At 38.0% G+C, this 14225-nt stretch overlaps 1 protein-coding gene across 3 annotated transcripts in view; it reads right to left on the bottom strand.

Annotated features, from left to right (window-relative positions):
- Window positions 1-311: 311 nt before the first annotated feature.
- LOC124161063 (extensin) overlaps window positions 312-14225 on the bottom strand; it is a 178719-nt gene continuing 164805 nt past the window's right edge. For all 3 annotated transcript variants that reach the window (XM_046537235.1, XM_046537237.1, XM_046537236.1), the window contains 4 exons: window positions 12108-12156; window positions 9731-10538; window positions 8669-8911; window positions 312-1799 (listed from right to left, as the gene is read on the bottom strand). In XM_046537235.1, the coding sequence (XP_046393191.1) occupies window positions 1680-1799; window positions 8669-8911; window positions 9731-10538; window positions 12108-12156 (1220 nt within the window). In that variant the 3' untranslated portion in view covers window positions 312-1679. The remainder of the gene's footprint in view (window positions 1800-8668; window positions 8912-9730; window positions 10539-12107; window positions 12157-14225) is intronic.

The raw sequence follows: 14225 nt of genomic DNA on the forward strand, positions 1-14225 counted from the left end.
AACACAAATATCGGAAATGGCCCAGGTGTTGAGGCATGCCTCCTCTTATATAGTTTGGGCAGGCCAATTTTGACACTCGCCCTTAAGGTAATGATGCCAACTCATAAGCTGGGGATGGACCAAGAGCAAGGTTTATCCTCCCTTTTTGCCCTCGTCATGGTAGCAGGAACCGTGGGTACAGTTCAATGGCATCAGTAAATCCTGGCTGAACCCATTGAATTGATGAGTTTTCTTTAATATTTTTCTGCAATCACAATGAGTTACGGAAGATTTTCACCACTTACACTGTAGTTGTCATTTAATTACAAGGATATATGTCAACACTTTATTAAACTTTTTTAAAACCACAATGCCCATCATTATGTTACATGCTGTTAATTATTAAAGAGGTACAATTTGAATTCATTTACAGAAATGATGTACTCATCACAATTTTAAAAATATAATGTGATGCATTCCATATTCTTTCTCACAGCTGTTATCATTGGCCAGATCTATGTTGTATCCAACAATGAATACCCTTTTTCATATTTCCAAATATACACTTGATTCACTTTCTGTAGATATACAGACCAAGAGAATTAACTTCAATTTATATTTCTTGGGTGATTATTATTGTTAATAATTACCCAGAAGAAGTATCCAACTTGTTGATTCAGACCATGTATGCATAACATATAAAAAAGCATTTTCATAGATGGTTCTGATCAGTATCATGCACCTAGCGAGTGCATGAGAAAAGAGCCATTCAAATGAGTCATCATAAACATTTACAAATTGAACTGTGATTATTACAATATTTTCCAATAAGTGGCTCGTTTTTGACTCTTATTGATTTTTACATTTGTTTTGATTACATTAATGGCATTTAATTGCTTCAATTATACAAAATGTAATGGTATTGTTACTCATAAGCTGTAACAGCAATAAATTTATTATACACAAGGTTGGCTTGGTTTTTGGTATAAATAATATAAAAAATTGTCAGAAGCTGTAAAGACATGACCACTCCATTTCTATCTCATTTTATGAAATTGTTCATGAAAATAGCATTTCTGAAGTTTTTGCAAAAGTAACTGCTCCCCTATTCAAGTTCATAACAGTAGGTCATGGAACTGTAGAACCTTTTTGAATATGACTTAAAAAATATATTTTTTGAATGAAAGGTGAAGGCCTCATCATGTTATACGAAAACTATAAAGTATTAATATGAATAAAAACTTTGTGCATACAGTATACTTTGAAAAATATATTTCCTCTTGCCATTCTTCAATTTTAGGCCTTTTGTAAAAATGAACACTGCGTACTGGAAGCTCTGAAAAGGTCACTTATTAAAAGCTTTGAAGGCAACCCTTGAAAAATCAATCACAAATTCACAAACTTCATCCATTATCTCTGTTTCCCAGAGTGCTGAACTCAGTTATTTCACTGATAGTAAACCAGCTGGCTCCTCCAATCAGGAACTGTTCCTCTACCATTCCATGCATTTATAACTACAATTGAAATGTGCCTAACTACTCACAGCCAGTTCTCTTCTCATGCTCTGATTTACAATTCATTCTTCTTGAATCCATCATACAGGAGTTGAGTAGTTTCATGTCAATTGCATAACTTTTGAAGCTACATGTGGTTTGTATATAAATAATTACAGTTTCAAATGAGATTACAGGGGGCACATATCACATGATAACACACGGCATAGCACAGCAAAGAGGTAGGCACACTGGCACCACTGCTGCTCCGGCAGCTCCTGATTTGCTTTCCCCCTTTGAGGAGCTTTCACTTTCCTTCATCTTTGCCTGGAAAGAAAATGATTTCATCAGACAAAATCTATATGAACACCCAGTGGTGTAACTAGGGTCGCGGTCCGTTTCACGCTTCAAGCGCCTCAGGTCGGTCCGTTTCACGCTTTGGAGGGCTCTGAAGAACAGGAGGTGGGGCCCGGGAGCGAGCATAAATTATCAACTTTTATAGCTCCAAACGCCCCAGCATTTACGTGAAGTGTTTGGAGCGAATGCGATATATCGTTTGCAATCATTCGAGAAATTGCGCCAATTTCCCATGATATTATCACGGTTACTATGCACTAGTGAGATAAATAAATAAAGCTGTGGAATAGAAGACATTACCATCGTAGCTGAGAAAGGTTTTTGTTAATAATTGAAAGTAATGGAGAGAAAAATAATATTAAATGTGCATGCCCGATCGGTTAAAGGAAGCCGCCATGCCGTGAAGGGCCATCAAAATCTGCAGAAAGTAAGTGAATACAAACGATGAATTATTTCAAGAGATGTTAATGACTTTAGCGTTATAGTTATTCATGATGTTTCTATTTAATAGTGTGTTTACTGTGACGATACTTTAGTTTATTGAATTAATTAGCTTAGAAGTCCCTAAAGTAACATTATTTCTTGTGGTAATCTCTATCACTTCATTTTTCCCAAGCAATGCCAAAGAAGAGGCGAGTCGATGTAATAATTGAGGAGTTCATTAAAAATATCACCCAGGAAAAGGAAAATAACAAGCGGGAGCGCGAAATAGAGAGGGAAAAAAGAAAAAAGGCGACGGAGGAGAGGGAAAAAATTAGATGAAGAGAAGCGTCAAAGGCCCGAGGAGAAAATGGAATTGTAAAGAACAGTGATAGATTTGATGAAGAAACTAATTTTTTTAAATCAGTGACATTTTTTGATTGGGTTTTCATAATATTTTTAACGTAATTGATATGAAATAAGTAAGAAGAGTTTCAATGCATTTTTATAATAAGTTCTTGTAATTTGTTATTGTTTTATAATTATAATGTATTTAATTTCTTAGATATATAAATGTAATTAGTCCTGAGGTAATTCATAATCATGATTATCTGCCTTTTATTCACCCCTCTCATCCTAATTATGTTTTCATTTAATTTAATCGGTACTCTTTCCACGTCAATTGGAGCTACATCGGGCGCTTCGCCTCCACTTTCTTCACAATTATTATGGAGTGCACAACAAGCCAAGATGAATACCGTTATCTGTTCCACATATAATTAATTTCAATTTGTCTCTTACTTTTTTATCATTCATTACTTTTCGAGCCTTCGAAAACTTAGCATTGAAGAGTTTCTGATGCAAAGTCATCCCGCAGTGTAGTTAATATTTTCGTTTCGCATCAAGACCCGTAAAATGACTGAATCTCTGAATAGTACCATCAAATGCTCATTGATTCCATTAGCAGAGTCTGCAATGATGTGGGTATCATTGGGAAGGGATTCCTCTTGATGGCTCAAATGTAAGAGAGCCGTGATTTTTTTAACACCCGCTCATCATGAACGGTAGCTGCATTGATCGCCACACGATTGATTTATTATTTTAAATAAGATCAGGCTTATCAATGACAATACTTGAAATTACTTGAGAACGTTAGTGCACTGTAATTCCCCACCACATTTTCTACGTAAGATAGAATCCGTGGCTTCAATGCCAGATTTCCCCTCGCCTCCATCATTTTAATGGCATAAATTACTAATAAATCCACCTCATCGACGTTTCCCAATTCCTCCTCACTCTCACTTGTACTAGCGTCATCACTCGTATCCGATTCGCCATTAAGAATATTTGTTAGCAATTGGAAAAAACATTCCATTTCCGTGCGATTGAAGGTAAGATCGAGATGTCTGATTGATAACATGTTTATAAACAAACTCTTTCATTCAACAACTCCCTAGCAACCCAAGTCGAAATGCCCGCCGTTCTGAAATGCCGGTCCGTTTCACCGTCTTGCTTGAAGCGCTTCAAAGCGAAGGAATGAAACGGACCGGCCTTTAGAGCGGTGTCGCTTCAAATCGCTTGAAGCGTGAAACGGACCGCGACCTAGGAATATGCTTTGAGGGGGGATAGAGGGGTCTGGAGGGCAACCCCTCCCCGCAGGCAATGTGGGGGGGATTCGGGAAAGTATTCAGTGACTCATCTCAAGGCCATGATATTAATAAATAATCTTTAACTTTAAGTAGGTACAGTTCTTATACGTCAAAACTTGAAAAATTATTTTAAATATTTTTTTAAATTTCTCTGAGACTTTTAGGGTGGATGTACCCCCTTTACCCTCCATAGTAATTTTACACCCAATAATAGGCCTTCCAAATGTACAGTGTCAGTGGAAGCAATGGGAGCACTTCTATACATAACGTTTTTGTGAAATAAACAAATACTGTTCTTGCATTTTCTTGGAGGGAAGAAAAATTATTATGTGTCTGCATTATTAAGTTCCTAGTTGAACTGCTGAAGCCCCCAGCCTCCACTCTGGTGATATGCCTGGGCTGGATCTACATTCTTGAGTGGTAATCGGTAGGTTTCCATCACTATCTGACCTAGAGTAGTTCTGGCTACCTAGTTTGACACCGTTTGATGTAACATTGGTTAAGCTGTTACAAATTAAGATGATTTGCTTGTAGATAGAGGTATGATTACCTTGACACTACATGTCATGAGAAGGCAAAGAAGTAGGGCTTTCAGCACACTCAGTGAAGGCTGGATGCTGAAGAAATCATTCAATTGCTATCGCACTTGCAGAAGATGGCATTTGATTGGAGTGCACCAAATTGAGTGCAACAAATCACTAAAAAATTATAGGTGCCAAGTCTGCACCTATAATTTTCATGAATTTCTATGATTTATGTATTTGAATCTTATAAAATTCTTATTTAGGCCTCGCCTTCATAATTCTTCTTTGGAAGAGAAAATTATTCAGTGTACTGAATTAGAAGATTTGTACAATATTTACTTCATACTAGGGACTTTCCTGGTGGTGCCAACCGTCAAATTTTCTTCGTTTCAAGTTCACTCGAAACTCAAAGACAGAAGTGGTCTCATATGACAGTTTCAAACTAGGTAACTCCAACAGAAGAGACATCATGAGGTCCTCACTGTATTTAAAACTAGGCTCAGAAATACTAATTGGATGGTAATAGTATGTTAATGTCATTGGTTATTCAAAAGATAAAGTCCTCTGGATCTCCTCAACTACGCAGGGTGTCCAGTAGGCCGGCCCTTATTTTTCAGAATTGAGAAAAGTTATGTTTTCCTAGTCTCAAAATGGTCCAAATGAGGTTCATATTCACGCGTTAAAATTTGGTTACTTTAAAATAACGGCAACCCGTGCCCCAAGGGCCCTAAGTACTGAGGGCCCTCAATTTAGATTTTTGGGGCCAAAAAAGTGCTATTTCTATGTAAAACGTGAAAGTAAAGTTCTTAAGGCCGTTTTTCTGTTTGTTTTGACCTATCTCTAAGCGTTTACGAGATATCGTCCGTCGTAACGCAATCCACCCCCCAGGGCGCTACCCCGCACCGCGGCGCCGCTGAGGCACGGCCCGCACCACTTACTAGAGACTTCCCCTCCACCCCCTCCCCTCCATCGGCAAAGACCTTGCTCCTGAAGGCAAGATGTAGTCTTTGAAGAAATGTGCTGACGTTAGAAAGAGTTTAATTGCCATGACAATACTTCCAATCAAAGTAATCAATTTACTCGTAATTTCACCTGTCTTTGAATTTCAGTACATATTAACCAAAACAAAATACATTTCCATATTTCTAATCTTTCACTGACACCCCATATTTGGCATTTAAAGTGTACTTGCGGACGTTAGGGGTTGTGCTACGATGAAAATTCACTCTTATTGTTAGTAATTAATTTTGAAAGCTCTCTTCCCTCTACGTGGTTGGCTTAAAATCTTGAATTGTTTTCACACCTCTCTCTGCACAATCATCTAGTGCTTGAAGACCCCGAATAATTTGCAAATCCTTCTTGTAATCAGGATGTTTATACCATTCTTGCGTGGGCACATCAAAGAATGCAGTTCATATTTCCAATGCATTAAATAGCTTTCTCGAATTAGTAGTGGCAAAATTTGATATAGATACTGTGGTCAGGTCTCTACGTTCATAGAATGCCATCTTTGGTGGATCATATTTCCCTCACGTGTAATCATATGGCATATCGTGTTTTCCTATTCACACCCAGAAAAGGAATCGTCAAAGAATGAAAAACCTACCAACTCCTCATTCAGGTACCACAAGTGGATTGAAAACCTCTTTTGTACTCCTTTCGCTATGTCCAGGTTCACACTTTCGTAATTTTAGGATCTGAAAGTCACTGTTGGGAGCAGGTGCAGCACAAGGAGCGGAGAACCACACCTTTTTCTTTCTTCTTGAGCATATTGAAATCTATTCCACCAATAACTGAATTTCGTGCTCCTATTCGATTGCATAAGAATTTTACTTCTTCATCCCACGCAAAGTTATCCGAGAGATTAACTACGTGCGTCAAAAATTCAATGGCACCGCCCCTTGCAATGTCAAACAATTCATCAAGTTTTGTTGTGAAAGATTCTCTTCCTTAAATTTCCACAGTAGATTCCATTCTCTCTTTATGTCGTCGCAAGTTTATCCCTTTGTTGAGTAATTTTTTAACTTTTCAATCGCCTTATTTTCCGTAATAACAGGAATTCTCGTTTTGGTCCATGGATGAAACGCTTTTCTTACTGTTTTTCTAGCACTAAGTTTATACATTTCAAACCCATTAGGTTATAGAAAAACACACAGTACTTCTCTCACTGTAAGTAACTTTAAGTCAAGTATTTCTTCACTTTCCTTTCCAACCAGTTCACTGCCTGAATTTAGTCTTGATTTCATACTTTTTCTTGTTAGCCTATTCATAAAATGAACGTCACGTGTATTCATGATAAACTAGTTTTTTCACCACTTTTCTCCTTAAATCCTAAAAAACTTAGCACTTCCTATCCTTTGCGCACTGTACAAAGAAATAACTATCTCTCCACATTGATCTACAAATGTGAACTGACTGCCTCGTTTCTTATTCCTTGAATATTTCTATCAACTGTTAAGGCCCTGGAAGCCCTGCTCATTATTTTCATTCCTTCATACAAACACAATGGTATGAAATAGTTATAACATTTTGCACATAAAGAGCAGTTTTAAACAAATCATGCGGTAATGGTGCGCGGTCGTATGGTGGCAACAAACTAAGGTTTAAGGGGTCGGCGCACAGTACATAGGACGGCGTTGAAGGGTTAAGATTGACATTGTAGGCTTAAAAAACATTAATCATGACACAAGAGGAACAACCTTTTCAATTCTTCAATACCACTAGCATGTAAATCTTGCCTTCAGGAGCAAGGTCTTTGCCGATGGAGGGGAGGGGGTGGAGGGGAGGGGGTGGAGGGGAAGTCTCTAGTAAGTGGTGCGGGCCGTGCCTCAGCGGCGCCGCGGTGCGGGGTAGCGCCCTGGGGGGTGGATTGCGTTACGACGGACGATATCTCGTAAACGCTTAGAGATAGGTCAAAACAAACAGAAAAACGGCCTTAAGAACTTTACTTTCACGTTTTACATAGAAATAGCACTTTTTTGGCCCCAAAAATCTAAATTGAGGGCCCTCAGTACTTAGGGCCCTTGGGGCACGGGTTGCCGTTATTTTAAAGTAACCAAATTTTAACGCGTGAATATGAACCTCATTTGGACCATTTTGAGACTAGGAAAACATAACTTTTCTCAATTCTGAAAAATAAGGGCCGGCCTAGTGTCCAGTGACAGGAAAATCGGGAATTAGCAGTGAATTTTTAGACCCTGAAACTATGCATGAATTACTATTAATGTGTTTTTAGTCCAAACTGGAATTTCAAAATCTTTTATTTCATTTTCATTAAAAAAGCTTGTAAATTTCACATAAATGAATTTAATAATGACCAGTTTCGTTGCTGTGCGACATATTCAGGTGCAAATTCATTTATTTGAAATTTACAAGGTTTTTTATTCAACATGAAGCTGAATCACCAAGTTACACCTCATATTATCAATTTTCTTTTATTTCAAATTCATTTCATATGAAAAATTTTCAGTTCAACACCCATTTTCTGGCGTAAAATGTGTTTGTGGTAATTTTCGGTGCAGTAGCTTAGTAGACTTTTTACAGCTGCATGGAAGCGTAGAATGTCAGACAACAGAATCGAAATGTCTAACACTCTTGACTCTAGTAAGATTAAAAAATACAAAGAATAGAATGCCAGGTGTTGTCAACATATACTTATGAGGTCAAAGCAGCTCTCTGGCTGGCATAAAATGAAGTCTTTAAATTAGGAATGTAAAATAGTGCATAATATGTATCGTATTATTTAAAAGTATTGAAATAATTTTGGGTGTTTTAAAACTCTTATCTATTGCAGTGATCATGCAAGATTAATTTGGAATTTTGTAAAATTTCCCCGGAAAACCAGCAATTATGCAAGAATTTTACTGCTTTGATTGGTTGACCAACCTGCTGAGGTTAATTGTATAGTGGTTAGAAAAACAGATTCAAATATTTGTGAGTCAAATTATTACTACACTGTAAGCATTTCAATGATGCATGAATGATCACATGATGTCTCTTCTAAATGAGGTACTTAGTTTGAAAGTATTTGACCTTATTTTAATTATTGTTTATTAACAATGTCTTCTAGTTTTTATATGCTCTTTCTTTATCAATTTTGATAATTCTTTAAGTTTTCTTTTTTCATTGACAATATAACAGATTATCTTTTGAGATGAATATGCTCTCAAACATTGTATCAGAGGATTCTTTGTCATGTGTTAGCTTTTTACGGAGGTAATTTTTTTAATAAATGCAATTGCTCTACCTGTACTGGTGCATCTTTCTTTGCAAACATTTCGACTCCTGGGGGATAGTACACAGGTGGGCCAGCAATGTTCGTGGTCTTGGGCCTATCTGGACTTGGAGCTGCCCTTGTTCCAGCAGCCTTGGGGCCAACACCATTGCCCTCTGACACTGGAGGTGGTGGAGAGGCAACCTTCTCTTCCACAGTGTAGCGAGTTGTTGTCACTGGGTGTGGCTCGGGCCGCTGCTGAGGTGGCTCAATTGGCTAGAATAAATAAATATTTTGTCATCAACACATTAGTTAGGCACCATGCAAGATTCATTGATTGTATTTTCGGTGAAATTTTTAGAATACCATGTATGTAGCCACATATTTCGTAGCATTCAAATCTTTCCTTAGAATTAAAGGGCCACTACTCTTAGGAAGGCGGACAAGAGAAGACTAGAAGCCTTCGAGAATGGAAATGGTGATTTGGACGGAGAGGAGCAGGAACAACAAAGAGCTGGACATGGCTACTTTGGGATGATACGAAAAAATAATTTCGTTCCCATAGTCATTTACAGAAGTGAATACAGGATAGAAAGGTGGCTATTTGGAGAAGTTTTACTGAATTTTATAGTGTTATTATCCTCCTGAAGGACATGGGCTGCAACAGCTACCTAGAGCTGAAGAGGCTGGCGGAGGACAGACAGAGATGGAGAGACTGCTGCAAACCAACCCAAGGGTTGATTACTTAGAAGAAGAAGAATTATCCTCTTTTGCATAACATATCACATGGAGCCCAAAATTAATTTGAGATACAATAATTATCACAAGGTACAGCAGTCCTGTCCCAGCAACAATTGAAAAAGTGAAACCCATGCTGGTGCCTGTGCTCAGTGCACCTCTTATTTTACCCTTGGAACGTTTCAAAGTATAGCATCCTTGAGTAGATGGTGAAGTAAAAATATGTTCCATCCCATGATACTAAAAGGCTAAATATTTAATTAATGGTTTTTGATCTTGTGGCTGCCAACAGGTCCGATCTCATAGTCATAGCAGTACCTTTTTAAATTTCAATTCAAAATGTGAGAATATACTTACAGAGGTGTCCCCAAAGGAGGCCATAAGGTCATCCAAGCGCTTGGGTGGCTGTTGCGGAGATGGCAGCGTATCAGTTTCGTCAACTGGGAAAGGCCTTGGTGACCTGTCATTTGGCTCTGGTATTCCTGGCTGAGGCCCTCCAGAGGATGTGGTGAACTTGTAGGTGACCACTGTTGTTTGGGGATTGGGCTGAGGTCTCAATTCAGTCACCTGTGGAGGCTGAGGTTGCCGTGGTGTCACGTGGTAAGTCAAGTGCTCAGCCGGAGGAGGGGGAGCTGGGATCGGTTGTGGATCCGGGCGATGATCAGGTCCTGGGGAAGATCCTGGAAGCTGATATGTGTAGGTGCGCACGGTGGTAGTGGTGGTGGTTCTGCGTGGGTTCCCAGGCATGAGTGGATCATTTGGCCCACTCCTGTCGTCGTCATCGTCTTGAACCGGGGTTGGTGGGTGGTGCCGAGCAGGGGATGGCGACTCCTGGCCTCTGGGGATGCTGCGTCCCCTGGATGGTGGAGGAGTCTGTGGAGGAGGGCCTCCGGGGCTTGTATAAGTATAGGTGCGGACTGTTGTGTGGCTCGGTGGAGGCGTTGGCTGCATATGGCGTTGTTCGGACGTATAGTGGACATCCCTCGGAGGTGTTGGGGTGCCATGTATCTGGCGCGGCAGTGAGTGACGTCCTGGGGTTGGGGGACCCTCTTGGTGGGGACCATCATGTGAGTCTCCCCCTCCGTAGCGGGTGTCGTAGCGATAGGTTCTCACCGTCTGGGTGACATGACGGTTAATGGGTGTGCTGTGATCCAAGGGTTCTTCCCTGTAGCAGTGAACATTTGAGGATTGGATGATGGACAAATGGTTGGATATTTCTTAATTCAAAGGATAGCTAAGCAAATTTTATTTTCTTAATTGTTAAATGCATGTTTGTGAATTTTCTTTCCCAAACGAGATTTGTTGTTAGCTATCCCTTCCCTTGCAAAAAACAAAAAAATACAGAAGCTCTAGGATATGAAGCACCTATTCAAAGGTTGTTACAGAAAAGACTATGAATGTGCAAACATATTTTCAAATAAAGCTCTTTTTTGAAATTAAAAAAAAAGTAAAAAGCAAGATCCTCCACATTTTGGGTTACATTATTTTCCATAAAATATTCACATATTATATCAAGTACGATGAGGAACTAGTCATTGGGTCATGCACTTATAAGATTGGTTAATTTATTGCTGGTGATTTTATCGAGTGTTCTTTAATGCACCATAGTTTCAAATCCCTTTACCAATTATGATTGACAGCAGGTAGTAGCTTAGACAATAATGTTGTGATTAATGCATATTAAAATCTAGGTATTTCATTTTTTTAACATAAGCATCCAATCTCTTTTTTATAAGTAGACAGAATTCTTCCTGGCTAGGAGAGGTTTGGTCTCTCAGTAAGTGAAGGTTATTTGGGGAAATAAGCAAAGTTGTTACTAATTAAAAATATGTATTTAGTATTATTGTTTCTACATTTTTTACCTGCAAGAATCTAATAATTTTAATGTCGGCTACTCATGAATATGTTAACAGAAATATAATAGTGGTGAAACTAGTAGATTTAGGTGAGAAGCATTCAAAGAACGTGGAACCTTGCTGAATGGTGATAAGTAGTCATTCCAAGGATTGAGATTCAATGTCTAAATTATTTTATTTTTATTTTATCAAATTAAATTTTATTAAATGTGCTTTCCACTCACGCTTTCCTCACTCTATCTTGAAAAAGGGAAACTAGTGTAGAATTAAGAAATAGTTATTTTAATTTCAGAATTTATTAAAGTGCATATGCTGTCACTGCACGTGCACTTTGGTATAGCCCTCGTAAATTCCCATCCCTGATTATTCCCTATTGAAAGTGTCACAGAAAAATCGAGATATAAAATTTATTTAAAAAATGGGTGAGGGCCGAATTCTACAATTTGGGGGAAACTACTTTAGGGTAAGAATAAGTTAATTCTGCTCTACTTGATGGTTAATACAACTATAAAAAAAAAAATGTATGCATAATTGTTGAATACTCTTGATTTGTGATCCATTTTTAGAAGTGACTTTGCATGCATAATGGAGATAAATGATATACCTATTCATAAAAAATTAGTAACTTACATACTCTCTCATATGGTATGCTAAATACAAGCAGGATGATGGATTTTCATGCACAAGAATATAGAAATAAAGGAAAATAAAATTTAGTCTAATTTGTTAAATCGTTTGATCAAATAAATCAGTGTAAGAAAGCATGCACAAGATATGTAAGTAAAATATCATTCTGAATTTTTGTTTTTTGAAAGAGAAGGGAAGTTATTCAATCATGCAGTCTTGAAATGATTATTTGGAGATTTGGCCCTACTCACAGCAGGGAAGAGTCAATCCCTCTGGCTCCACGGACAACTTCAGGTGGGCCTGTAATGAAAAAGTTTCAATAAAAAAACAAAGTCAATGAAAATATAGGTAGCAATTATGCCAGGTATGTAATGGGAGTAAATCAGACCATTTGTCATTGGGGTGGGCTCAGTAACAGGTTCAATGGTTTTGCAGATGGATAATATGTGACATAAATTCCCTTTGCTAGGATAGAGTCAGGACTAAAATCTCTCCTTCACTCTGCAATACATTGGTACAGATATCCAGGTAATTTTGCTCAATCTTACTCTAAAATTTTATCCCAAAGAAAACCTGGAGAAGATCTTTTTGATATACCAGTTGGATTGGCATAATTTTTAGTGAGATGGAGCCTGAAATGCCTCCATCAGGATTCATTCCAATCAGGGAAATGTCAGGTAAATTAGATTCTGGTCAGGGGAAAACTTCAGAGGCTCAGCATTAAGGTGAAAAATAGTATGTATTTGAACGGGTGGAGCATAACTGAGTTTGAAAATTGAAATAAAAAATGCAGTATTTAGTGAGTATAGTACAGAGTAAAATACAGTACCCAGAAAGGAAGAAATATTTTTAGTACCCCCCCTTCACAAATTTTACCTTGGAAAGCCTTAGACCTACTATCCTTACCTCCTTGGGCATATAATCATTACCCTCCACAGAAAACTTACCCTGCAGACTTCAATGCAAAGGACATTCAACTCAAGTCCTGCCGCTAAGTCCACAGGGTGAGTTTTCCATAGATTGGCAGATAGTCCAAGGGAGGTATACTTCCAAGGGAAAATTTCCGAGAAGGGGACTTCAAAAAATTCCCCACAAGAAAAGGCTGAGGGTGTTTAAGTTGTATACATGGAGAAGAATGGAGGTGGCGTGGATGAAGAGAAAGAGCTAAGTTCTATACAGTGTGGGCTAGGAGAGGAAGCTTATAGTTCAGATAGGAGGGAAAAATGAAGGTTTGGATATAGTGAGTATTGATCGGGGTTGGATGTTAAAAGTTGTGAAGTGTTGGGCATGGAAGTGGGAGGAAGATAATACATACATACGATTAAAATATATAATGAAAGAGAATATGCCACACTTGTAATTGAAAAAAGGTTGCTCAATGAGTGAATTGGTAACATCTGGGTGAATCACAAAATATGCCATAAGATCTTACTTTAACTGGTAGAAAACCACTTGTAATTAATGATGTTAAATGCTGTAAAACTTTGTGGGGGACTGGCTTCCAGGTGGTCTGGGAGGTATTGAATACCTCCTAGTGGAAAAGAGGTCCAGACCTTCCCCAAGAAATTGAAAAAATAAATCATGGAAATTGTGAATTTTAACCCTCATAATGTCAATCCATTGGCCCGGGGGGTATGTGCGAAGAGTGCTAAGGGCCGATTTATCGGCCAGGTTTATACTACTCTTCCGCCTTTTATTTTTTGAATTTCATGTAGATTTGGTAACTATTTTTAGTATCTGTCATGCTTTAACATACCCGTAAGTTTTGGGAGCAAATAAAAAAAAATACATAGTTTCTGAAAATTCATATTAGGCTTTATGTAAATTTTCAAGCACAAACCTAAAAAAATTGCCAAAAAAATCCCTGGCATTCTTCAGCATACCGGGCAAAATAGGCTGGCACTAAAAGGGTTAAAACGTTTTTAACCCCATTTTATATCAATATTTACCCAATTTTATACTCCATCAGGAGAAAAAAAACCTTGTGTGATGGTACGAATCAAACTGTTTCCGTATAAAATGGTGCCCTAATGAGAAGTACTTAAAAACACAATTATACTATTTCATTATAACCTCATTAACCCTTATACTGCCACTGGGCCAATATATCGGCCCTTGCTGGTTGAGCGAAAACTGCCAGGGGCCGATTTATCGGCCCAACTTATTTTACTTTCTTTCGTGATTGTGGCCTTTTCAACAGCTGTAATTTAAGTAAACCCCCATAATCTATTGATGGTTATAAGAAATAAATATATCTTAAGTACTGGGAAAAAATCTAGATGCATTAAATAAAATTAAGTATCTGAAAAATTTTAAAATCTGAAATGTTGCTAATTCCGGTAAATAGCCTTGGCAGTCTTCGCACATAC

This window comes from Ischnura elegans, chromosome 6 (genome assembly GCF_921293095.1).
Source record: "Ischnura elegans chromosome 6, ioIscEleg1.1, whole genome shotgun sequence".
Classification (NCBI taxonomy): Eukaryota; Metazoa; Arthropoda; class Insecta; order Odonata; family Coenagrionidae; genus Ischnura; species Ischnura elegans.